The sequence below is a fragment of the Ochotona princeps genome, chromosome 9, assembly GCF_030435755.1.
Source record: "Ochotona princeps isolate mOchPri1 chromosome 9, mOchPri1.hap1, whole genome shotgun sequence".
NCBI classification, from domain to species: domain Eukaryota; kingdom Metazoa; phylum Chordata; class Mammalia; order Lagomorpha; family Ochotonidae; genus Ochotona; species Ochotona princeps.
This window is the reverse complement of record NC_080840.1, coordinates 26,028,653-26,055,981: the sequence shown is the minus strand read 5'-3', so window position 1 is coordinate 26,055,981 and position 27,329 is coordinate 26,028,653. Positions and strand designations below refer to the sequence as shown.

The 27,329-nt window shown below is 41.0% G+C and overlaps 1 protein-coding gene across 1 annotated transcript in view; it reads left to right on the top strand.

Moving 5' to 3' along the window:
* Window positions 1-17,791: 17,791 nt before the first annotated feature.
* The window catches only part of EMC2 (ER membrane protein complex subunit 2), a 51,929-nt gene continuing 42,391 nt past the window's right edge, over window positions 17,792-27,329 (top strand). The window contains exon 1 of the mRNA XM_058668550.1: window positions 17,792-17,921. Coding sequence (XP_058524533.1) covers window positions 17,882-17,921 — 40 coding nt within the window. The 5' untranslated portion in view covers window positions 17,792-17,881. The remainder of the gene's footprint in view (window positions 17,922-27,329) is intronic.

The following is a 27,329-nucleotide window of genomic DNA, read 5'->3' as shown; positions in this document are numbered from 1 at the left end:
TGGAAGATGTTCTCTACTAGGAAGTTATTTCAATGGTTTAAATGAAAGTGATTGGCTTTTCAGTACATTGGACAAAAAGCTACATACAAAGTTTCCTGATCCTGTAGTACACAAACTGAAAATTAATTTAAAAGGTGAGCTGAATTTAGAACTTGAATTTGATTATAAAACTTCAGATGATTCCTAGTGGATGACAGACAGTGTGCATGGTAAACAAAAACCCTGTACTTCACTTTAGCACTGAGAATTAAAGGGCAGAGTATCATATTTCATAGAATAAAAGGCAAACAAATTTTATCCCATCTTACACCCTTAGGAGTTTCCCAAAACCCCATCATTCATCTTTATGAAATCAAGTGAAATATATTCTACTCACTGAGTGTGTGTTTATTGCCTAAAACTTGATAGCTCTGCCAGTTATGAAAATCACTATTTTTAAATTTTATTTTTATCATTGTTTACATAGTTTCAAGGGATGTATTCCCATTTAGGATGGGAAAGGTCCAGGTATGGAGGAAGTGGGTGAAACAAATGTTTCAGTTTTATTTTATTTTGTTTTGTTTCATTCTCCTTGTCTGTTGTGGGGGGAAGAGAAGAGAACCTCTCCTTGCTGTCAAATTATATCAGCACCCAGGGATGGGGAGGCAGTCATTTGATGACACCTTGGAGAACCTGATATAGGGAACAAAGTTCTAAAGGCATTACCTGAGTGGTTTTGATAGTTCTAAGACATAGCCAGTTTTATTGCACTAGGGTTGAGAAAATCTTCCCAAGGTCTACTGGCTAACTAGATCCACTTCAGTGTACATCCATAGACCCAGACACCTGTTGCAAAACTTGACCAGGGGAGTTGTGCAACCTCTTTTGCTTTCCAGCTCCTGACAAACCTTTCAACTTCCTCTGCTGGCCTGGATGAGCTGGCTGTCACATCTTCCATGTGCATCTGGACATGCTGTCCACTGCACGAGCATCAGCAACTGAGAAGGCTCAGTCCTGACACATACATTTCATACTTGGACCACATATTTTGTGAATTTCCCTGTTGTCCAGGGTTTGATTCCACTGATCTAGTTGAATAGTCCTTCAAGAAACCATGCCTGGATGGGATATCAGACTTGCCTCTTGTGTCCATCAGCTAGTGCATAGTCAGGTTTGGTCCAACAGACAACGCACATTTTGGTGGATGCAGCTGCCTGGTCAATTCTACCCCCAGCCCCAACTATCACACAAACTGATAGGTGCCACCACCTAGTTCAGCCCAGATCACTACAGGTTTGGTCTGTATGTACACCAGCAAGTGCCACAGCCTAGTTAACAAACCCCACCAGGCCTTCTCCCAGCCCATTTTTACATGGGCCAGCAAGTGCTGCAGCCTAGCCTAATCCATTATGCATCCCATCTGGCTCTACCAATGGGTATACAGTTTAGCTCAACCCAAACTACCTCCAGACCTAGCCCACACAAATGCCAACAGGTGCTACTGCCTTGTCCAGTCTGGCCTGTCCCCAGCCCTGGCTCTCATGTTCATCAGCATGAACTTTATCCCAGCAGCAGTGTGTCAACAGTTTTCCTACCAGATCTGCTGCCAGTCCCTGAACTTGCACCTCTCAGGGGATAATGCAGTTCAGCCTAACGTGACTTGCACCCAGTCCTGACACTTTCCAGCTAGTGCTGTGGCCTAGCCCAGCTATCTTGCACCCATTATAGCTCTCCCTCATGCCAGCAGCTGTAGCAGACCAGTCCAGTTTGGCTTGCCACCAGACCGAGCGAAAATGCCAGCTGATGGGTAGTGAGATCCTGTCTGTACCAGATCACCCCCAATACCAGCTCGCATGCTCACCAGAGGAAGCAGTGGACCAGCAGGCGAGTCACTGAGGTTCCTCTACCAGGCCCATTTCCAGCCCTGGAACTTACACGTACTGGTGGGTGCTTCAACCCATCCTGGCATGGTCCACTTGTAATCTCAGCTCTCACTGCTGCAGCCCAGCCCAGCTGGGCATAGTCCACACACCGTCCTGGCTGTAAATGTACGTTAGCAGCTACTATGGCTAGGCCCAGTCTAGCTCACACAAATGCTGACAAGTGCCCTGTGTGGCCTGGCCAGCTCCCCAGCTGGAGCTGTGGCCTTGGGGAACTCCCTAAGTTTTGCTACTAAGGCTGTGGGTTCTGTGGCCTACTTGTTATGTTCTGCCCTCGGTCCGAGCCTTTGCATGTGTGGTGGATGCTACAGCCTGGCCCAGCCTGGACTCCTCCCAGCCTGGCTCCTGCAAGTGTCAGTGAGTTTCACAGTCTAGCCTGGGTCAGTTCATCACCATATCCAACTCTTAAGCATACTAACTGATTCTTCAGCCTTACAGAAATGAGCCAACAAGTTCCCTAAAGAATCTGCCCCCAGATCTGGTTCTCTCACCTTCTGGAGGGTCCTACAACTGTTTAACATATTATGTAAATTACAGTAGCTGAAAAAAATTAAGTGAACAGTTACTTGTTGATTAAAAATTGAGAAATATTTTATTCTTATATTTGTATCATGCCTTTTTATTCGTATCATTACTTGTATTCCTATAATTTCACTTGAGTGTTTCTTTATTAGTAATAATTTATTCACAATTATATCCTCATAGATTGGACTATTGAAATTCAAAAATATATTTTAGAAGGTCAGCTACCCGATTTTCAAAATTGTCTCTTCCTCAAATTAAATAAATAGTATTTAGTTTAAAAAAAACTGCTAATCTCAAAATCAAACCAGTGCACTGTGGTTGAACTTTTGTGCATAGTCCTTACTGTGCAGTTCAGGTTGCTATTCTTTCCTGTGATGTCATGTAAGTATCTACTCATTGATACTATACTGCCAACTATAACTTTTTTCATGATAAATTTAGTTCTTTAAAGCAAAAACTGGGGGCTGCAGGAGGGAGCGTCTAGCTTGGATCCCGATCCCAGCCACCATGTGCTCATGATGAGCTGGGCCCGGGCCTACCTGGATTCGGGGGCTGCTTCCTTTTGGGGTGAATACACCAAGGGGGGGAGTCTCCGGGACTGGGTGGGTCCGGGGCCCACCCACCATCCTCATTGGGCGGTGGATGGGATTGGGGTAGGGCGCAACCTTGGGCCTGCGGGTTTAAACTTCGGCAGCCAGGAGGCTGCTGTGGGCTGCAGAAGGGGGCGTCTAGCTTGGATCCCACACGCCAGCCACCATGTGCTCATGGTGAGCTGGGCCCTGACCGCCAGTGTGCCATTTGGCGCCAGGCTGGGCCTGCTGGCCGCCTGGCTGGGGAGCTCTGGGGTATTGGTTGTCTGAATTGTTGCTTAGGTAGCTCCAGGCTGATGCCACTGTTTCTGGGATCTTAGTCAATCCTAAAGATTCCCAATGCCAGTAACTCGTCCTTTGAAGAACTTCTAATCACTTAACAATGCTGAGCTGTGAACACCTATTATGCAAAAGATATGGCTCAGGGCTTGTCTAGCAGGATACTGTTTTGCCTGACATGATGAGGGTTCAGGAGACTGGTCACATGAGGCAGGGCCATAATATTAACTAGCACTTTAGAACCTTATTCTGGGGTAGATTCTGTGCAGGATGTGTGGGCCACACCCTGTAGAAAGTTTAGCCCCACTGGTTAGCTCAAGAACTTGGGTGGTGATGGACTAACCTAGGTGTGACCAAGGAGCCTGCCATCAATCACAGGTAAAGGGACCCACAACAGTCTGGACTTGTCAAGGCAGCAGCACCCAAATGTGCATCCTGAATAGGGTGTGGGGTGGGCTGGCTGCAACATTCACCAGCTCATACACGGCCAAATGGAAGGCCAGAGTACGCCGGGCACTGGCCTAAAACCCATTGGCATGTATGAGAACTGGGTCTGGGAGTGGATCAAGTGGTGGAACTTGGGAAACTTCTCTGGTGAGTCACAGCTCCTGCTGGTGAACATGTGGTCCAGACCTGGAGGTCAGACAAGCAGGGCATAGTAGCTCCAAAATGTGTAAATTGGTAATGGAACAAGATGTACTGGGCAGGACTAAGCAAACCTTAGCCTACAAGCAAAACTAGAGATCAGTATGGAGCACAGGTCATGCTGAGCTAGGCTCTTGCACCTACTGGTCCTCAGAGCAACCACAGGCAGGTGCGTGATTTACGGCTAGGAACAGGCCCAATTGGGGAGGTAAGGGGACACCCTAACTGGGTTGAGGTTCCCACCAAGGGGTGCATGTGCTGGAATGGGGGCTGCGTTCTATCTAGGAAAAAGTTGTAGTCTCCCTAGGCACAAGTGTGGTCTGGGACTGGATGCACCAGGCCAGTTCAGACAGAGAGGCACTCAACAACATCCGTGAGGGCTGGATGGTTGAGTTGGTTAGATGGAACTAAGCTTTAATACCCATTGACAAGTACAAGAGCCAAATGGGATGGGGGCAGACTGGTCTACTGCTACACATACTGGCAAACCAGGGTAGGGGGCGGTCTGGTGGGGGTTATTGTGGTTCGCCCCGACTAGGCTGCAGCTCCCACTGGTTGATGTAAGGGCCGAGTATGTGCTGGGCAGAACCGGACTGGACTGCAACACCCATTGGGTCCAGTGCAACTCGGGACCGAAAACAGAACCAACCCAGCAATTGAAACCACCAGCTGATCAGGATGATGGACTGTGCCGGGCTCTGTGCTTGCTAGAACATACAAGAATCTGGTCTGGGAATACCTCAAAGTTTCTTTGGAGATCTCCCCAATCGAACTGCTGGACTCAGAACTCTAACCAAGAAAAGACAGAAGACAGAGCAGGTCAATCATTCATCTCAGCTGTATACTGTTGGCAGTGAAATATGGGGCAAACGGAGACTTTATGATGGACCATATCAATCAATGAACGACCTCATCAAGCGAAACTGGCAGCGATTCATAACTGGAGAACTATTAAAACCACTTGAGCAAGGATCTCAGAGCATGCCACACATCCGGGACTTGGGGTGGGCGGGAAACCAGGTGGGGCTTCTCCGTCAATATCCCCTTTACCTCAGATACACGATGGAAACAATATGGACATAATAGTATTAACCACTTCCCTACACCCTCTGAACCTTTTTTTTTAAACCGTAATTAACTATGTAAAGATTGTCAACAACAATACAATAAAATAAATTTAAAAAAAGCACAAAACTGTTATCATTAACACTCTTCAAAACAAAAATATTTTTATTATCTCCTAGCATTTGTAGAATGGGAAAAAAATGCTAGAAGTTACTGGTACTGGGCCAGTATTGTGGTGCAGTTAGTTAATCCACCACTTGCATCCCAAATGGGTGCCAGTTTGTACCTTTGTTGCTCCACTTCTGATCCAGCTCCCTGTAATATGCCTGAGAAAGCAGTGGAGGAGAGTGCAATCATTTGGCCCCCTGCACCCACGTGAGAAACCTAGAATAAAGAAACTCCCGGGTGATAGCTTTGTCCTGGTCAAGCCCCAACCATTGAGAACATTTGGGTAATGAACCAGAAGATGAAAGACTCTCTCTTGCTTTTTTTTTTTTCTTGCTCTGTAATACAGCCTTTCAAGTAATAAATCTTGTTAAAAACTCAATAGGATTATAATATCAGTTTATTTATGAACTAAACTGAAAATCTAGTGAGCAGCTTACATTTTTTACTATTCATTTTAAATAACATACAAGTGGTCCCAGGGTGGTGGCTCAATTGGTTAATTCCATAGGGGCACTGGTTCATATCCCAGTTGCTCCACTTTCCATCCAGCTCACTGCTAATGGCCTGGGAAAGCAGTGGAGGATGGATCAAAGCCTTGTGACCCTGCACCTGCATGGGAGACCTGGAAGAAGCTCCTGGTTCCTGGCTTCAGATTGGCTCAGCTCTGCTCCAGCTTTGGGGCAATTTGAGGAGCAAACCAGTGGATGGAAAATATTTCTGTCTCTCTCTGTGTAAATCTGCTTTACAATAAAATATAAATCTTTAAAAAACAAAACACAACTGCTAATCTGATTCTTTATGTTCTATATTCAGTCTGAAATAGGTTAGATTAATAATAGAAATATCATATCAAGCTACTAAATTTTTCCTTCAGTAAACCAGGTAGTAATTAGGGTAGTCAATGTGTTTTTTTTTTTTTTTTATAATCCATTTTATTGTATTGTTGTTGACAATCTTTACATAGTTAACTATAGTTGAAGGAAAATCAAGAAAGAGAAGAAAAAAAAAAAAAGGTTCAGGGGGATAGGGAGGTGGGCAATGCTATTATGTCCATATTGTTTCCATCATGTATCTGAGGTAAAAGGGAATATTGAGGGAGAAGCCCCACCCGGTTTCCCGCCCACCCCAAGTCCCGGATGTGGGGCATGCTCTGAGATATGTGCTCAAGTGGAGTTAATAGTTCTCCAGTTATGAGTCACTGCCAGTTTCGCTCGATGAGGTGGTCCACTGATTGATATGGTCCATCATGAAGTCTCCATTTGTCCCATATTTCGCTGCCAACATGTAGCTGAGATGAATGATTGTCCTATTCTGTCTTCTGTCTTTTCTTGGTTAGAATTCTGAGTCCAGCAGTTCAAGTGGGGAGATCTCCAAAGATACTTTGAGGTATTCCCAGACCAGATTCTTGTATGTTCTAGCAAGCACAGGGCCCGGCACAGTCCATCACCCTGATCAGCTGGTGGTTGCAATTGCTGTGTTGGTTCTGTTTTCAGTCCCGAGTTGCACTGGAACCAATGGGTGTTGCAGTCCAGTCCGGTTCGGCCCTTACATCAACCAGTGGGAGCTGCAGCCTAGTTGGGGCGACCCACAATAACCCCCACCAGACCGCCCCCTACCCTGGTTTGCCAGTATGTGTAGCAGAAGACCAATCTGTCCCCCATCCCATTTGGCTCTGGTACTTGTCAATGGGTATTAAAGCTTGGTTTTATCTAACCAACTCAACCATCCAGCCCTCACAGTCAATGTGTTAAAACAGATTTTCATGAATCTGATATTATATGTTACTCATTTTAAACTGTTGTCAAATGAACTACTTTTTTAATTCCAAAAATCTTAATGAGAGAAATGGGATAATGTAAAAACAAGGCATGATTTTTCATGAGAATTTACAGCATACAGAGGTCTGTAATTTGAGATATCTAATTTTTATTTGTATTTAAGAATATTTCTTTATTTACTATTTCATTGATAGCAAGAAAGGACTTTAACTAATTTGTCTACAGATTACTATTTTTAAAATCATTATTTTATATATTTGAAAGGCTTAGAGAGAAGAAACAGATACAGTTTGAGAGAGTTCTCCCATGCCCAAAGCCTGCAACAGCCAGTGACGGGCCAGGATGAAGCTAAGAGTGGAAACTCACTCAAGGTCTCCCCAGTGGGTGGCAGGAACACAAGTACTTGAGACGTCACCTGTCAACTCTCAAGACGTCGATTAATGGGAGTTGGAATCAGGGGGACTGCAGAGACTTGAACTCAGCACCCTGATTTGGGACCAGGCATCCTAGCTATGTTTAAACCACTGTGCCAATCACCTGCTCCACAGAAGGGCATATTTTTGCTTTTAAAATGAGTATTAAGAGAAACTGACCTAAACTAAAATTTTCAGGCTTTTTTTCTTCCTCCCCCACCACTCCCACCCTTGAGGATAGCAAGGAAGTTTCAACAGAAAGAAAAATAAAATTAAGGAGAAAGCACAGATATCAAAGTCACAAACCAGATTCACACACCTAACAGACACTACAAGCAGGCAGAATTTTTAAGGGAGTTTCCTATTGTCAAGGCTCTAGATTATATCAACATTGATTCGTTTTTTCCCATCTCCTAATTTTAATGGTTCTGCTTACCCAAAGGCCACAGTAATTTATCCCATGGGTTCTTAGAGGGAAGTTTAAAACATAAACAGTGTTTATGTGCTCTATGTTATCTTTTCTATTTGGTAATACACATTTTCTGATGTCACAGTATACTCTGTTCCAATTCTAATGAGAATGTCCTTATATTTGTATAGTATTTTGTCATTGAAATGAAGAATGTATGTGATTTGAGAAATAGGACATTAGTAACATGCTTACTCTACTTTAAGTCTAAAGGTTAACCAAAATGAATTTTGCTGACTCTATGAGATGAGAGTTATATCCAAATTAAAGCTGCCAGAAATGCTTTGCATCATAAAACACTTTAACTATAATTTTACTTTTTCTGATTAGATCAGATTAGGGTAACCCTTCCCCAATCATGTTTTTAAAATTAAAAAAAAATCTATATCTATATATATATCTATATATATAAATATCTATATCTATATATATCTATATCTATATATAGATATATATAGTCTACTCCATCAGGTATTTAATAGTAAAGACAGAAAAACACTTTCTTTTATTTATTTTTAATTGGAAAGGAAGACTTACAGAGAGAAAAGACAGAATAAGATTTTTCATCTGTTGATTCACTCCCCAAGTGGCTGGTTTGTGTCCCGGCTCCTCCAATTCTGATCCAGCTCCCTGGCAATGTGTGTGGGAAAGCATTGGCAGATGCCCCCTGCCTCCCAAGTGAGCGACACAGAAACTCCTGGTTTCAACCTGGCCCACCCAGACTACTGTAGCTGCTGGCAAGTGAAGATGCAAATCTAAGATCTCTCTTTCTTTCCCTATTTCTCTGTAATTCTTTCAAATAATGAAATAAACATTTATTTACTCTTTATCAGAGACTGATAGTGAATCCTTACATTTATGTGGTGTGATAATTGCCATTTCAAGAAGAAATAATGTGAAAATACATTCCAGTGGTTACTTTCATGTCCTAACTTAGCAAAATAAAAGAACCTTTCTATTTTATTCTCCATGACTTTTGCTTTAAAATAGTGGTAGTCCATTAAGCTCTTAGATCAGTGAGCACTGATTTAATAGAGCTTCTGCCTTCCCACTAATATTTATTGAGTCTCTGGGCAGACTGTGAGCATGGCAGGCAGGTGTCAAACAGAGCTTAGAATCTAGTGATAAACAAAATAATTAATACTTGTAATAGGGCAAGTGCTTTTGGGGAGAGGAAGTGCAGAGAGTTCTAAAACAAATGAAAAGGGCACCTGACCCCAATCTGGGAAGTCAGGAAAGAAACTCTAGGAAAGAAATAATAATAATAATAATAATAATAATAATAATAATAACAACAACAACAACAACAACAGCAGCAACAACAACAATAATATAAGCAGGACATGCTGTTGTGAACAATCTCCTCCAAGGTATCCACAAAGATACTTGGGAAAGAAAAGTTGCTTTTACAATATGTTAATAAAACAAACCATATTAGAGTCTAGTGAATACTGATGAAATAACTGTCTTAGCCCAAGTCAGAGTGTTTAAGTAATACTTCTCTAAACAAAGGGTAGTGGAGTAACATATGTAAGGTGAGAGGTGATGTCTTTCACTATCTCCTCCTTCTTCCTCTTCTCCCCTCTTTTCTCCCTCCCTCCCTCTTTCCCTCCCTCTCTCCTCCTTCCTTCCCTTATCCCTCCTAAAAGTGAAACCTTTCTTATCCTCTTCCAGGTCCTAATCATTGTCCAGAAGATACTGCCAGGGGAGAAAACTAGGAAGGAGGAACTTCAGCCATCTGGTCTTGGTTTTCAAAACTTATTCAAAGGTAGGCATTTCTGTATATCTGACTTAGCAATAAAAATAAATCTTAAAAAAAAAAAAGGTACGCATCTGTAGGTGCTTATGGATAAATCACAGGTAAGACAATGATTAAAGAACGAAGCCTGCAGGTATGGAGCAACTATCCCTCCAATAGCTTTCACAGGGATGGGAAGTGAAGGTGGGAGGGCCAGAGGAACAGGAAAGACCCCTGCAGAGCTGCCGGGCATGATGTGGGGACTGCCAGGGAGTGCAACCCTTACTGTGCTTAGTCCCAAGCACCTGTGAGTATCAAGGCCGGTGTGGGAACCTCAATTTCTCATGTAATGCAAAAGTAGTTAAAAGGGCCTCATGACCTAGAGACCCTTGGAGATAGGGTACAGTTTTGGCATCCAGCACTAGAAGGCCAAATGTTCTTCAAAATGCCTTGAGACTGCTCAGACACAAGTGATAGACAAATGTTGTGGCTGTCCTCATTAATAATGGACAAAGTTGACAGTTATTACCTAGAATCACTAGTCTTCTCCAAAATGAACGATTAATGACAGAACTAGCACAGCATGTGGAACCATTAAAACAAGTGTGTCCTTGTTTTCAAACTGATTGGTGTACAGTTATGTTATCATGTATGACTTTATTCCTAAACTTGGCAGCTCAAATCAATAATCATTTGTTATCTCAGTGTTCTGCATGTCATAAATTTGTGAGCAGCTTAGCTAGGCAGTTACAGCGCAAAGTATATTTCATGAGTTGGCAGCCAATATGTTAGCTGCATCTGTACCCTCTGATGGGACTACAGAACCATAATGAAACATTTCTCATGTGGTTGGAAAATTACTAGACTGTTCCAGGAAGGTTTAGTGTCTTGCCATATGAACAGTGTGGGTTGCTTGATGTCTTCAGCATTTGAGAGTTGCCTTTCCTCAGATATATTTAAATCAAGAGAATAAGGTAGCAGCCCTGCTATTATTTATGACCTAGCCTCAGAAGTTCCAATTCATCACTCCTGAAAGATTCTGTTGATAACAGAGATCAAACCTATTTAGTGTAGGAGGGGTCACACAGGGTGTCCCAATTAGGAAGTGAAATTTACTGGGGACCATTGTGAAGTTCCTCCCACAGTCTGACCTTGTGATTCATGAAGCATTTTGAGTATCAATCCACACAAATCAGAGTAGTCTGGAAAAAGGGAGTTGCAACAGAGCAGGGCAAACTTCAAACTGAGATTGAATGTTAGTACCTCAAATTGACATTAAAATATAAAAATGCAAATTTTATTCTGTCCTATCTCCTTATGCACTAAGATTCAAACTTCCTGAATTAACTGCCAACATTTTTTCTTTTGGAAATTACCAAACCTTTTTTCTTGCTACATTCTTTGACAGAGACAATCTCTCAGTAACTTGGCCACTCATTTCAGTCTAAGAAGCACTCTTCCTCTTTCCATTAGGCATTGATGTCATTACATGATTCCTTCTGGTAATCCAGAACATGGGCCTGTTATAATTCACTTCCCACAAGAGCATCTGCGCTGTACAGGAAACGCTATGTGGGACTGCCTTGGCATTCAAAAGAGAGAAGTGAAAGTTGAACTTGGGAGTCTTCTGCATTCATATTTTAAACCTGCAATCAGTTATCTATTGCTAGGGGAAATACCAATTAAATATTTGGCTCTGTTTAAGTTGATTAAAAGGCAATCATCATTGGTGGTATAGAAACTCAGCATTGAATCATCAAGGGGCCTTTGGAGAAAGGGAATATCAGAATTTTCCAGTACTTTCTAGAGATTTTGAATTTTGGAATGATTTCAGAACTCTTGCCATTTTCAGAGTTATATTGTTATTCTTAGAAAGACATTCTAAATACTCTAAGTCACTTGAACACATTTGGCATTTAAGCAAAAAAGAAAGAACTTGCTATGCAGCTATGATGATGGGTGCAGGATGTTTAGTGTCTTCGGCTATCAAAACCTTTAGGATTAACTCAGCTTCGGAGCTGAGGTCATTCCCTTCTTGGGATGGTCAATAATAGAGCATGTGGGTTTACCAGACCTGAACATTTTTGCCTAATGGGAACATATTCTATGGGTAATCCACTAGGAGCTCCTCACTGATTTGGCTGATGGTTTTTCAAGGCTAATGCATGGTCTGAGGCTCTTCCTGCTTGATCTTTCTGCTTCTCTTTCACATATAACAGATATGTAACAGATATTCAGCATGCTCTAAAGGTTCTCCCCAGGATTTCCTGATTTCTTTCCCTTTTTCCCCATACAGTATGTTCCCAAAAAACTCCTTGCTTTGCTAACTCCATCACAATGTCTGCTTCCCAGGTAACTAAAATGAAAAGTTACTACTTGTTAGGAACCTATTACGTGACAGATTGCATCACAGTGTATTTGGAGAAGCTACTTAACCTCTCCTGAACATTTCAAGAATTGAATGAAAAAAATCTGGAAAGAGCAATTGGTGTTGTTCCTGGTACACAATATGTACTCAATAACTAGTATATATATTACAGAGTATATCTGTGCCAGACTGATGAATATTTTTATTTATAATGCTTGCTATAAAATCAGCAAGCATTGTCATGCTCATTCACATATGAGGATACTAGGATTCAGTAAATAACTTGCTCAGTTTACTTAATTTACATTGCTAGAACATGTAACCTGGGATTAAAACTCAGCAAATTCTGTTGAAGAGAACAGTGTACATATAGACTAGCAAAGACTCCATGGCTATTACGCAGAATATAAATCCCACAAACTTAGCATGGTTATATACGATTTGTAATGAATAGATTATCTTGGAAATTCTCATAATTTTTTTAAATCTGTAATCTTATTTTCAAGAAAATATGACATGAAATCTGTAGACAGACATCAAAGCCAGACATCTATCTAAAAGATAATAAGAACAATAAGTCACCACTACTCTTTGATGAGTATCAATCAGTTATTATTTTCATGGAACAGTTCTCAAAATGGGTTTGTTCAGTGATTTCAGATGATTAGAATATGTTCAAAATTACATAATTTTGCTATGAACTGAAATTAACTCACTCTAACACCCCCCTGGCCTCACATCAAATGCTAATTGTAAAGAATCAAAATAAATGTGCAACAAACATTATGAAGAGAAGGAAATTAAAATTTCTAAATGAGGTGGCAGAAATCTGAACTAAGCAGCAGCTTTTGAAGCACAAATTGTTCTTTACAGTTTTATACAAAAATCTGAAAATGTTTACCATCGCATGTCACACACACACGCAATGCTGTTTCCCTATGAGTGATGATGATGGGGTTGGTGGAGTGGGCTTAGCGGATCAACAGTTTTTAGATACGAATGTTGGGAAATGAGTCTTTTCTCCATATAAATCCATGGGGTTGAATAAATAAGCCTTCAATTACACCCATAACTATCACATGATTTGAGTACAGCATGTAAAAATTCATATTCTTATATGAATGTGCTATAACACATCTTTTAGGAATACATATCTTTTAAAACATTTTTCTAATCAGTTCTGGTCCTATTGTAGAATGTACAGTCCAGATGTACTTGAGGACTGCTAGATATTTAGTACACAAAAAATGTTTCTGGAATATAAGTCTTATACAAGGAGTATTACACAGATATGTGCAGCAGAACAGAATAATCTTGGAGAAATTAAATTTGTTCAAAAAGTGGACTCCTATGTATGATTATAAAAGACAAAAGACAAAAAGACAGCTCTAATTTATTGCTTATGTAGGGGATACCCTGGGTGTATTTTTCTGGATGTATTTTCCTTTTAACAGTTAAAACTATGGCACAGAAGAGCAATGATCAGTTTGTAAATTCTACTGTGGAAGGACTAAAGTGATCTCACTGGAAATGTTCCCAACACATTCGGCTTTCTAAAACGTAACTGTATGTGAAATGAATGCTTGACATATTTTAAAATATATATACTGTGAGTGATTGCAAATTTTGAATAACTAGAAATGCCAATATTTCTGCATCAGTTGGTCTGTTAAAGGGAACATGAGCTCTTCTGTTTTGAGGAGGAAGCATTAAGTCATATAATGCTTTCTTAAAATCATTAAAACAATGTTCAACAGCTCCCTAAAACAATTTCATGTTCATCTTGCTCTTGGTAAATGAAAATCTACAGAAAATTTTCTTCCCAATGTTATACAGCACAGTGAAAATTTATTGACTGAAAACAAGATTAAACATGCAATATTTTCACTCAAGTAAAAAAGGGATTGCAGTTAAAAGCTATGGTGTGCTTTGTTTGAGAGTTGTAGTGAAATCAATTTACTTCAACACACAACTGTCACAGTGAACAGGGGTTGCACACACATAATGCGAGATAGTTTAATTCACTATGATTGAGACAGTGCACAATGGATAGTAGAGTCTAAATAGATCATGTACATGTTGTAAATGTCATATTTGATCAATTTAAGAGAATTCTTAAGATAGTGAATTCAGTAAACTATAAAAGAGATACACTCTAAAATGTTGTGTGGGTCAATCTGACTTCATAAATTATTGAACTGTGTCTATCTCAAAAGGAAAAGTGAGCTGTTCATTCTGATTAGCTATCATCGAAACTATTCAAACACAGCCTTGTAGGGGAAAACATCATTAGTATAATGTAGCTTTACAGAAAAGAAATGATATCATAGATCATATTCCTGGGTCTTACTCAGGTGCTGGTGGGGTCACTAAATGAGACATTTTTCATAATGTCTAACACACCTTATTACAGTAATGCACGTATTAGTATAACCTAAAATGTGACAGTCTGGATATTTTCCTGGGTATTTATAATCAATACTGGGCAATGTTTAAATGCATGAAAGGCAAAACTTTGAGACATTTTGTAAATGTGCAATTACAGGAGATAAAAATAATGTCTGCTATATGGCTTTACCTACAGAACATATCTTTTACTTATTGTTATAGTTAAATGTCATAAAATGTTAAAGAAAATATAGAATTCTTGTTACTGACATGCCAGTGTTTTGAGTCTACCTGGGAAAGGCACATTTTACTAGCAATCTGAAATATTATAACCAATAAACAATTGCTTTCCCCTACTTTAAATAGTGACAGAAAACTGGTGATAACATTTTTCTAACATTTTACAATATATTTTATAATGTATTTAATATCTCATCTTTGACCAAAACAACTAATTTTAATAAAAATGACCCATTCTGATACCAAGTAGTAGCTAAAACTTAGACAAATCATTTCACTTCAGGGCCTCAAATTAAGAAATGTCCGTGAATTAAACTATGGATCACTGCTTATTAGTATGTTGCAACAGTATTTTTAGGAAACAAAATGGAATTGATTCAATTTGAAAATAGAAGAGGAAAATGTATATGGGAAAAGCTAGTTTAAAATTTTGGAATACAAGGCCCGGCGGAGTGGCCTAGCAGCTAAAGTCCTCGCCTTGAACGCACCGGGATCCCATATGGGAACCAGTTCTAATCCCAGCAGCTCCACTTCCCACCCAGCTCCCTGCATGTGGCCTGGGAAAGTAGTCAAGGATGGTCCAAACCTTTGAGATCCTGCACCTGTGTGGGAGACCTGGAGGAAGTTTCTGGCTCCTTGCTCTGGATCAGCTCTGGATCAGCACAGCATCAGCCGTTGCGCTCACTTGGGGAGTGAATCATCAGATGGAAGATCTTCCTCTCTGTCTCTCCTCCTCTCTGTATATCTGACTTTGTAATAAAAGTTTTTATTTTTGGAATACACTGTATTCCTTAGCATTAGTTGTAAGCAAAAAAAGTTTGGAAAAAATGTTCTAAAGAATCATAAGTACATTCCACATCTGTAGTGAAAAATCTTCTTTTAGTCTAAGAATTCCAAAAGTGGCTTCTTTTAACCTAGTGTCCAGTGGCTTATTTCCTGATATGTAAGAGAAGCTAACCATAAGGTTACCAACATACTGCAGCAAGGTACTGGGAGATACACAGTGAGTGCCATAAGCCATGCAACTGTTAGATCCAGAATCATTAGGAAAGCAATGACTATAAAAACAACACATCCTATATTAACCAAACTAGAGTTCATACATGTACACACATAAAATGTAAGCATTAACTATCACCATTAATGATTTTTTTTCTTTCCAGACAGAAGTTTCATTTGCAAAATGAACAAGCGAATGTGGAAACAAGAGAGAAAGGCAAAGCACCTCCCAGGAAAGAACTGGGAGACGGGGTGTCTCCTGACAGGACAGACACCCCTTTTTATTGTATAATCACTAATAAAATGATTTTAATCTACTCTATTTCATGACCTAACATTTATTGTGTAGCAAGTATTTCTCCAGATGACATGAGGCGAGGTTGAAATGACAAATTCTCTCAAGAAACTTAAGTGGTAGTAGAAAATACAGAAAACATGTAAGGGAAGCCCCCCCCCAAAAAAAAGCAAAAAATGCTAAATAGTATCTGAAAGTCACAAATTAGGAAGTACTTCTCATTTGGACACATAAGAAAGCTTTAGAAAGCAAACATGTGACACAAGATAGTTAGGAATCTAGAGAGGAAGATTCTAGGAAAAACAAACAGGTGATAAATGCCAAATCCACAGCAGAAAAGAACTTGCCGCGCTATAGGCAAGAATGGCAAGGGTCTGGTGGAGAAATTAAGTGACGAAAGTGGATGGAAGTTGGTTTGAGCAAGGCCTTTAAAGCACAGGGAAGCATCTGAAGCAAGTTTTCATCGCTCTGGGGATCCATGTGAGAGCTTTAAACAAAGGGACTTTTGCGATCTGATTTTTTAAGAACAGCAGGACTGCTGAATTCAAAGCAGACATCTCACAGCAAGAATGAAACAAAGGTAGTGAAGAAGCATCTCAGTCATCCGTTGAAAGACGGTTGCGAATCAGATTACATAAGCAGCAGCTGAGATACAAAGAAGTACATGAATTTGGGGGTAGGTTTTGGAAGTGCAATGATAGAACTCTTTGAAAGGCTGGGTTTAGGCTGTGGAGGGACAAGGGAGGGAATCAAGGATACTTTTTCTATAACTTGCCTGCTTCAACTAAGTGGATTTACAATTAGTTTCACCAACTGTGACAGGGAAGTGTAAGTGGGAGCAGGGGAGGAACGGCAGAAACCTGGAGTCTGTAATGTGCCACTTTGAGTGGAACCGCAGTCAGCCATCTAAGTGATGTCAAGCAGGCAGCACTCGGTGTGGAGACAACTGATGAACTTGGTAATGGCCAGCATATACACAGAATTGTATAGACACGGGTCAGTGCCTTCAAGGAAGTGCCATAAAGCTGCTTTCTCTGCAGTATATTTTTGTTCTTCCATATATTTATTTGAAAGGCGAAGGTCATCTCCCACAGCCAGGGTTGGGCCAGGTTAAAGCCTGCAGCCTGGAAATCTATCCGAGTTTCCCACGTGGGTGGTGGACCCTGAGTATTTCTGCCATCCCCTGCTTTCTCCCATGGTGTGGTACAGGGACACTGGGGTAGGGAGGGAAGCTGGTACTGTTGGAAGCCAGGCACTTCAACATAGGATGCAGGTATCCGGAGCAACTTCATATTCTCATGGCATCAAACGGTACATTCCTGTTGCCAGCCTCCTTTTTGTCAGTGTGTCATTTGGACGACCAGGGGTGACTGATAAGCACTGACAGGCTGGCAAAGCTCACAGAAAGTCAAACCCGGAGCTGGAGGCTGACAGGGTAGTCATCAAGCCTAGGAGCGTTAACTGGGGCTGTCAAAGCCCGCCCCAGGAACAAGGGATATACACCCCGGGGATATAAAGGCCAAAGGTAGTCTCCCACCTCGCTGCTCTAAAAATGCTTTAAAAAAATCTCGGAGTTCACTCATGGAAGCAGACATTAAAGAGCAAACCGTGAGCGAATTCTTTTACGAAAGACCGAAAACTGCTGTGGCGACAGGCCATGAAGGCAACCAAGTACTCACACTGGGTAGTACGGAAAGGATACATACATCTAAGGAAAAAGGAAAAACCCAGCATTTGTTAAAATGATAATAAATAATAAAGGACAAGGTAAGCACTAATCACCTCAGCTTACGCCCGGGAATCCTCTCGCACCGGGTGAGCCGCGTCACGGCAACCACGCTCCGCCCCCTCCGACGGGCCGCGTGCACGTGCGCTCTGGACACCGCCCCCTCCAACCTCTGGACCAATAAAAAATATCTTCGTCATCCTTCACCGCCCGGTCTCCGGTCACGTGACGGCGTCTCCCCGCCCTCTCGCTCCGCCACCTCTAGGTTTTGGGAAGATGGCGAAGATCTCAGAGCTTTACGATGTCACTTGGGAAGGTAACTTCGGGCGGGGAAAGACCGGAAGTCCGAGGACTTCCTCGGGAATACCGCTGCCCTCCGGGAGCTGGACGCTTCGGCTCCTCGTCGGTACTGGCGCTCCCTTTGGGCGGGCCGAGCCGAGGTGGAGGTGGACACTGACCCCTTCCTTGGCCCGGACCCGAACTCAGTGGCGTTTGCCACAGCGTCCGCTCAGCGGTAGACCGAGGGCGCCGCTTCCGCGCAGGTCTCACCGCTCCGGGCGGCTTCCGTGTCTGAGGCGGGAGGGCCCGGTGCCGGGGCTGTCGCGCGGAGGAGTCGGGAGAGGTGGTTGCTGAAGCTTCTTTGCAGTCCAGAAATGCACGGACTCTTAAGGCCTTGCACCGACTGCCCAGTAAGGTTCACATCTCATGCAGAGAACGTGTGCAGTGCAGAAGGGCCGGGAACATTCTCCGATGTGCCGCTTTCCGTTTTATTCTCTCTTGAAATCCAGGCTTATAATTTCTCCCCTTTTCGTTTACTCTCTGGCCCACTCCCCCTCAAATTACATTTATGGATAGAATACAGCTTGCTTTTTACTCCCTGCTAATAATTCCTTTCCTCGAATAAAGCGAGCTGATTAACTCTGGGACATGAATGACAGACTAAAGTGAGTCCTTGATGTTTAGAAGCAGACAAACCTTTGACTGCAAGAACTTTATCTTTATTCAGAAGCTTTACTGATAGGCATGCTTAAAGAGAATGAGTTTCATTAAGAAATAGAATTTGCATAGTTGAAATGTATGTACCTGGCATTTAGTATGGTACAGTAGACTTCAGTAGTTAATTTGTGAATGCCCCACTAGGCTGTTTAAATGATGACTTGATAACTAATGGACTGAAATTTATGTTTATAATGTTTAAATGGAGTGTTAGAAAGGTGTAAACAGGTGAAAGGCAAAATTTCTTTTTATTGAGCTTAATTTGTAATTTATTAGTTTGGTGAACTGTAACTCACCGAATCTTGGTGTGCTGATCTGTGTTGGGGAAGTCTGTTAGAAGTACTAACTCCTTGGTGCTACATCATGCATATATCAAGTTAAGTACTGTACAATCCTTGCCACAAAGAGCTCATCATGCAAGAAGAACAACTGTATATGTTAACTTTTTTTTTTTAAAGAGATTTATTTACAAAGAGAAGAGGAGACAGCAAGAAAGATCTTCCATCTACTGGCTTACTCCCCAAATGGTCAAAAGGCTGGAGCTGAGCCATTCTGAAGCCAGGAGCTTCTTCTGGGTCTTTCACACAGGTGCAGCCTCCCAAGGCTTGGGCCATCTTCTGAGTTCCCAGGACACAGGCACGGAGCTGAATTGGAGTAGAGCAGCCAGGACACGAACCAGCGTCCATATGAGATGCCAGTGTTTGCAAGCTGAGTGTTAGCTAGCTGAACCATTGCACCCATCCTATGTCCATTAACTTTTAATGCTTTTTAAAATATTTGCAGTATCTCATAATCCATAGTGCTATTATGAAAATAGGTTGAATTAGCACTAATAACATAAATAGAATCATGAGGGATGAGTAGGTATGTAACCACCATCAGGCAAGATGCTTTAACTGAGTAAGTGGGACATTACCTTACTCTGTCATTTGTGATGCAGTTAGGTTTGGAAGAGAAAATGAGACCTACTTTGCCAGTCTGTTGAGGAGCAGAGGAGTCCGTGTGTTACAGCAGATATAAGCTGTTGAGTACTGTATGAAAGGGGTGGTGCTTTCCTTAATGTGGTCGTGTTCCTGCTGTGTGTTGTGGCATTCATGTCTTCAGCCTCGGTTGTAGCTGTTTCCATCACTGTGTGAGCTAACTCTGCTGGTCTCTGTGGAATTCCCTGAGTTGCCAGGCTCTTCCCTGGCTTGGAGCTCCACACGTGCTGTTGCTTTTATCAGTGGTAAGCTTTGCTCCTGCCACACTCTTGCCCTCATTAAATTTTATCTCTAAAAATGTTCAAAGATCACATACTTCAAAGAGCTCTTCCTGTCTACCCCTCCCACCCCTCACCGGAATGTCTATTGCACATTTATTGAAAGGCAGTGCTGAACCACCCCCCAAATGGCCACAGTTACCAGGTTTGGGCCATGCTGAGACAGGAAAAAGAAACTTCGTCATGGTCTAAGTGGACAGGGACAGGAAGCTGCATCCATCGTGGATGGCAGGACCCAGGGACTTAGCTGTCGTCTGTAGCCCTTGCAGGTTCCAGTGCAGGAGAATGGATTAGAAACAGAGGAGCCGGCACCTTTTAAAAAAAAGTGTACATGTGTGTGTATTTATTTATTTGTATTGGAAAGACAGATTTGCGGAGAAGGAGGTAGAGAGAGAAAGATCTTCCATCCACTTGTTCATTCCCCTAATAGCTACTGCAGCCCGAGCTGAACTGGTCTGAAGCCAGGAGCCAGTAGCCCCTTGTGCATCTTCCAGGGAGATAAAGGGTCCCAAGCTTTTGGACCATCCTGTACTGCTTTCCCAGGTCACAAACGAAGAGCTAGATGAGAAGTGGAGTAGCCGGGACATGAACCGACACCCATGCGAGATCCAGGCACTTGAGGGGGACGAGGGTAAAGGGGGAAATATTAGCCAATTGCACCATTGTGCAGGCCATAAGCAAAACTGTTAATAGGCACTCCCATATGGGGTGGCAGTATTGAAAGCAGTGACTAACTTGCTGTGCCATAATGACTGAATACGTTGTTAGAGTAATAGTGAAAATGGAGAAATTGTCAAAAATAGTTGTGAATCTTTTTTGGGGGGTTGAATAGTTTCTTAGATAAACTTAAGCAACTCATTTAACTAGCACCATAGTTTTCTTATTCATAAATTGAATGTTTAGACCTTTTCAGAGTTAAAGTTCTATTTAAAGTGACTTTGAGACAAAGCATATTAGAGATTTTTATTTCAAAGGTTTGTGATAACATGTTTCTAAGACATAGCATGGCATTGGGAGGACTCTTCAGGATAGAGATTTCAGAGCTGTATCCTTAGGGATTCCGTTGAATACTATCACGATTTTGTTAATCCAAGGGGTAATGTGATTGCTATGGTAAGAAAATTTATTACCATTCTAAAAGATGTGTGTTAGGCTATATTAAAAAGGGGGGATAGAATGTAGAGTGTATGTATTTAGCTGATTGAAAGTTTTGGATGTTATAGCAAATGTGTGATATAGGAGTTTGTAGGTAGAAAAGAGACTTGGAGTTGTAAGAAGAGTATAATCAGATTTCTTGAGAATGTGGCATTCGGGCAACATATGGACAGGAAACTCACCTAGGACTGAGTGTGACATGTGTGTTGGAGAGAATAGTTGTTCATGGTCACTGCTCCTTCCCCTCCTCAGCGCTTTAAGCAACCTCCGTTTGATTTCCATACTCTTGTTCCACTTTGGTCTCTGGGGACTGATGTGGGTACCTTATGCATCTATACTACCTTTGCTATTGTGGGTCAGTCACTCTGAAAAACTCTTCCTTGGTTTCTTGCAGGTTCTCAGTTTTCAGACTCTTTGCTGAATTCTCTACTTTATTTATCCATGGTAGTTGTTTCCTTAGCCATTTCCTTTTATCTCTTCTCTCTGCTCTTTTTTTTCTTTCACTCATTTGTTCATTATAGATTTATTTATTTATTTGAAAAAGTTACAGAGACTAGAAGAACTCTTCCATCTGCTGGTTCACTCCCCAAATGGCCGGAGCTGGGCCAGTCTGAAGCCAAGGGCCAGGAGCTTCTTCCCTGTCTCCCACGTGGGTTCAAGGACCCTAACACTCCTCTGTTACTTTCCTCTGCTACCTTTCCTAAACACATTAGCAGGGAGCTGGATTGGAAGTGGGATGCTGGCATCTCAAGTAGCAGGCTGGCTGTTAGGCCACAACACCTACTGCCAGGCCTTTTCTTAATCTAGCATCAGTGGCTGTTAAGTTTGAGATCCGTAAACCCCTAATGAAATTGAATGTGTATATAAACATGCATTTTCTGGGGAAAGTTGTCTTAAAGAGCTCATCAGTTCTGACAAAAATAAAGTTTGAGTGGTTTCTGTGATCACTGTCACCACACTGAGCTTCCACTGTCTGTATATTATTAACACATTAGTTAAAGCTATATGGGAATACTTTGCAACAGACACTGCTCCGTTCTTGAGGAGACAATGCTGAATGAAAAAAGGTGGTTCTGAACTGCAGATGTGTGTTTCTGGTTATCTACAGGGCACTTCTACTGGATGTTCAACAATGAGTAAAACTTGAAAGTGGGGTCATGATCTTTCTTCTGCTTACTGTCTCTAACTGCTGCACTCCCAGATGGCACTATGTATCTTTCTCATTTCTAAGACAACCCCTGCTCTGCTCGATTGGAACTGGTGCTCATATAGGATGCAGGGTGGAGGTTAGTGTGATGAGCCACAATGCTGGTGCCCTGCAGCCACTGATAGACACATCCAAGAGCTTGCTGACAAGCCCAGTGAAGCCAAGTGCTTGGTTTGTAAGGTTTCTCGTGAGCATCAGTGGGATACTGTGTTTACAAAGAGAAATTCTTTGAGTTAATTCTAACTGGCTGGTGTTTAAGGGAATGTGTATTGAACTAATTAACTCACCTGTCATATTTTAATTGTTTACACACAGGGCTCTCAGTCCTTCCCTGGATGAGAGGATACATGCTCAGGATAAATGCTTGGTTGCTTAAAGAGTGAAAGTTTAGATTTTTTTTGTTTTTGAAGTTCATTCCAGTGGTATCTGTAGTACTAATAAGAAATAATGAAAATAACTTAGAAGATATTTGGTATACATCATTTAATCCTTTTTTGACATGGTTTTTATTCGTGTTTTGATGGTGGGGAAGTAAACTAGAGACGTGGCTTGCCCAGTATAATACAGTTGGTGAAAGAGGTGATGTTTCACACCATTGTCCTCTACTCAGTTGCTGGCTGGGCATGCTCATTTATCCAGGCTGTTGTACTGTTTTTCTGGGCACATGCCAAGTTAGAACTTAGATGTGCTCTTTAAGACTGACTCCATTTTTCTGATGTGCTTAAAAACTATCTTCCCAAAGAAGCTCACTTTAACCACCCTTTCCAAAGACTCCTCTTTCCCCACAATCCCTTGACTTAATTAACCATTCTTTATTTTCCATGATAAGAATCATAACTTATCAGTTTATAATGGCTTATTATTGTCCTACAGTATAATAATGTCAACAGTGTGAGTTCTAGGAGTTTATTTTGTCACTCTATCCCCAGGGCCCAGATCAGGCCTGGCGTATCTATATGACATTAAGTAAACATTAGTTGAATACTTACTGCAAAGGCAGTGATTCCATTATTGTGCTGTACTGCCCAAAAAATAATAGCAATCATTGATCTCTTAAGAATTGAAGTTTTGTAATAGGTGAATTTTTTGGAAATACCTTGTAGTGGGGCCAGCACTGTAATACAGTAGGCTAACTTCTGCCTGAGGCGCTGACATCTGTGTAAGTGCTAGTTCAAGTCCTGGGTGCTTCCACTTTTGATCCAACTCCCTGTTAATCGCCTGGAAAAACAATAGAGGATCCTTCAAATGCCTGGCCTCAGCCCAACCCAGCTCTGGCCAATGCAACTATTTGGGTAATGAACTATCAGATGAAAGAGCTCTCTGTCCCTCCTTCTCTGTAACTGCCTTGCAGATAAAAATAAATCTGTGTTTAAATCAGGAACTATCTTATAGTGATTTACTGATTATTTTTGGGTAAAGAGAATGGTTGGGACTCTATCTTACCAATTCTAGCATGGCAGAATGAGAGCCTGGGTATGGATTGTAGCTTTGGAAATAGGGTGGAAGGTATAAGCCAAAATATTTCAAAGAAGTAGTAGGACATAGATACTAAGGGGGAAACAACACCAAGATTAGAATCTCAGCCTTAACAGAGATGGAGTGAACAACAAATGGAAGGTTTATTTTTAGGAACATTTGACTTTGGTTTTCTGATGTGAATTTGAGCTTTTAAATTTGATGTAATGGAGTAGCAAAGGCAAAAACATGTTTTTAAGAGGTTATTTTTAATAATAATTTTGTAATGAGTGTGTTTAAGGGATTTCTGAAAATGTTAGTATATGACAAATAATTATATGTTGTAGTAGCATTCAGAGTGTGTTAGGGTCAGCCTTGTTAAGTATAGTTTAAGGTGAAGTAAGTTAAATGCTGTTAATTTTACCAGTTATATTTTCATACCTGAGCAATGTTTGTTGTTTTATGTTCAGCTGTTAGGTTTTTATATCATAATATTTGTGACTGTGTTAAATTGTTGTTCTTGAAAGCTTTGGTTTTAAAAGGTCTGCCCTTTCTTACCATAGTTTTTTTCCACAGTCAAAAATATGTTTTACAAATTAACTCATGCTCAAGTATACTCATAAATAAACATAAATGTCTGAGAGTGTGTATAAACTGAAACCAAAGCTTCTCTTAAAAGTATGCATAGTATGAGCAGTGAATTCTATCCATTCTGTTTTTTTCCCTCTCCGAATGCTGAGGGAAATCCGCTAAATTGATTTCATACTCCACTAATGGATTGCAATACAACTTTGAAAAACATTTCTGCTGGAGTTCTTCATGCCTTAAAATAAATTAAACTTTCCTTTTTTCAAATCAAATAACCTTTCAGAATGGCTGTTTTCAATATCCTGCAACCAATCTGACTAGACAAATTTGTGGGACTATGAATAATTTGAAATTTATCCCACAGGTACTGTGACCTTTTAGAAAAAGTGTTCTCTTTCATGAAAATTAATCTGTAAATGCTATTTCAGAAAATATAATAAAATGGAGAAAATATAGAATTGGAGAAAGGAGCTTTTGGACTGAAGAAATCAGCAGAGTAATTAGTTGGCATATTTTTCTATCTTTGGGAGACGGATTGTCTTACCGCAGTAATACTGAATCCTTACAGAAAAATACTAAACAGAAACAGAGCAGTTGTAGCCACTCTATTAACCTTTAAGCTCTAGATTATCCCACAAGGCTTGAACAGTAATTAATAAAATGTGCAGGTAAGCAATGAGCAGTTAAGTATATATTAAGGTAATTTTGGCTTGGAGGAACATGCCATATTCATGGATTTAAGGAAAGTAAAAAGTTTCAGGCTATGTTTGAGGAAGGAGTGGGGAAGAAGCCTTTATTTCTTGCTAGAGGCTGAAACGGTTATCAAAGGTTTTCCTTGAAATGAAAGTAATTAAAATGTTTGTATTATTTTACATGTTTGCGAAGTGCTCTATGCCAATTATTTGGTCTTAAACTGAAGGGCCAGGCAAATGCGGAAAATGTGTGACGTTGAGTGAAACTACAATAGTTCCTGTGAAGAACTGGTGAATGTGTGCCCCATATGAAGGGAATCAAAATGAGCTTAAAAACAGAAAGGCTAAAACTGTCCAAGGCCAATTGAGGAGTCTGGATTGTGGTTTGTGTGTTTCTTACTCTAGATCTGTGTGGCCAAACGTTTAGGGCCACTGTTTTTGCACAGTGGGTTAAGTCGTGCTTTTGGTTCTTGCATCCCATATTGGAGTGGCATTTTGAGTCCTAGCTTCCTCACTTTGATCAGTTTCCTACTAATGCACCTGTAAGCTGGCAAAAGATTGCCAGTGCGCGGCAATTGCTGCTGCTACACACGTGGGAGGCTGTTGATGGAATCTGACTTCTGGCTGCAGTCTCACTTAGTCTGCATTTTGCAGCAGTTTGGGGTGTGGACAGATGAACTCTTGTCTCTCCCTCTGCCATTCAAATTAAGTGAATCTTCATAAAGAAGAAATAAAAAGAACTGTTTAGTGACAGGTTCAAGGTTATTGTACTGGTTACGGACAGAGTTGGAATATCAACCTAATTCCCCATGCTTTCTGTACCCTGTGCTACTCTGTGCTCAGTCAGGTGTTAATTTTTTTTCTGTAAACAACCAGACCAATAAACATTTGTTTGCCATCATTTTCTCAACTATTCTCTTCAATTGTAGAAATAAAAGTAGCTGTAAACATCTTTTGTAGCAGGAGTGGGGAAGTTTTTTTTCTGCCAAGGACCATTTAAATATTTATAGCATTATTTGTGGGCCATACAAAATAATAAATTTAAAAATAAGCCTGCTGGGCCCAACAAATGGCTCAGTGGCTAAATCCTTTTTTGCTCATGCCGAGATCGGTTCGTATGGGCTTTAGTTCCCCTGCAGCTCCCTGCTTGTGGCCTGGAACAGCAGTAGAGGATGGCCAAAGCCTTGGGACCCCGTACCTGCATAGGAGACCTGGGAGAAACTCTTGGCTTCAGATTGGTTCAGCACTGCCTGTTGCAGCAACTTGGGGAGTAGATGAACGGATGGAAAATTTTTCTATTGTGCCTTCTTTCTGTAAATCTGCCTTTCCAAGTAAAAGAAATCTTTTGAAAAAAAAAAAAAGGCTGCTAAGGATTGGTATTAGGACACAGGCTAAGCTTCCACCTGCAATGCTGATATCTGTGTCAGAGCAGCAGCCCGAGTCCTGCTTGCTTCGCTTCTGATCCGGCTTTCTGTTGCTGTACCAAGGAAGGTAACAGATGACAGTCAGAGGGTTTGGGTCTTGGCCACCCACATTGGAGATGCATAAGGAATTCCTGACTTTTGGCTTTGGCCTGGTCTGGTCCTGCAGCCTTTTTAGGAATGAATCAGTAAATGGAAGATTTCTCTTTCTCTCACTGTCCCTCTCTCTCCCTTTCACATACATAAAATAATATTGAAGACAAATTAACCTGTGATAGATTTATAGAATTTTGGGTTGCACGTGTGATTGTCTTGGCAGACCAAAGCAAATAATTTGATGGGCCTTGTATCCATGAATGGAACTGAATGTAAATCAGTCTTTATCTAAAAGAATGAGGGTGGTTCTGATTTGATAAACTTTTTTTTTTTTTTTTTTGTAAATAAAATGATGGGTGATTGCGAATTTTGACTCTGGAGCTGTAGTGTTTTGAGCGTTGCTTTAAATCCAGTATGAAGAGCAAAGGCAAGAATGGCAGGTATGAGAGTATTTAGCTTTTTGTTACTGCAATAAAATACCTAAGATGGTGTACTTTTAAAAGATTTATTTTGACTCTTGGTTTGGAGATTTATGATCCTAGCTGGGGCTGCCTGGTTTGGTATCTGGTGATGGAATTCTGGTTCACAAAGCATACTGTCTGTGTTTTATAAAGATCACAGTTTGAGATTACAAGAAGTTATCAGGGTCAACAATTTCAGAGGTTAGATAGATAATATTCTCTACTTTAATTCTAGTTAGCCAGCTACACTGTTAAGAGACTAGTATTTTCCTAGATATGTTTGATTTGAATACGGTAGCCCTATTTTTTTCTGATTTTTGTTTGCTAAGTGGAAGAAAAAAATTTTTTCAACATTGATATTGTATTAATCATTAAATGAATGACAAGGTCATTAC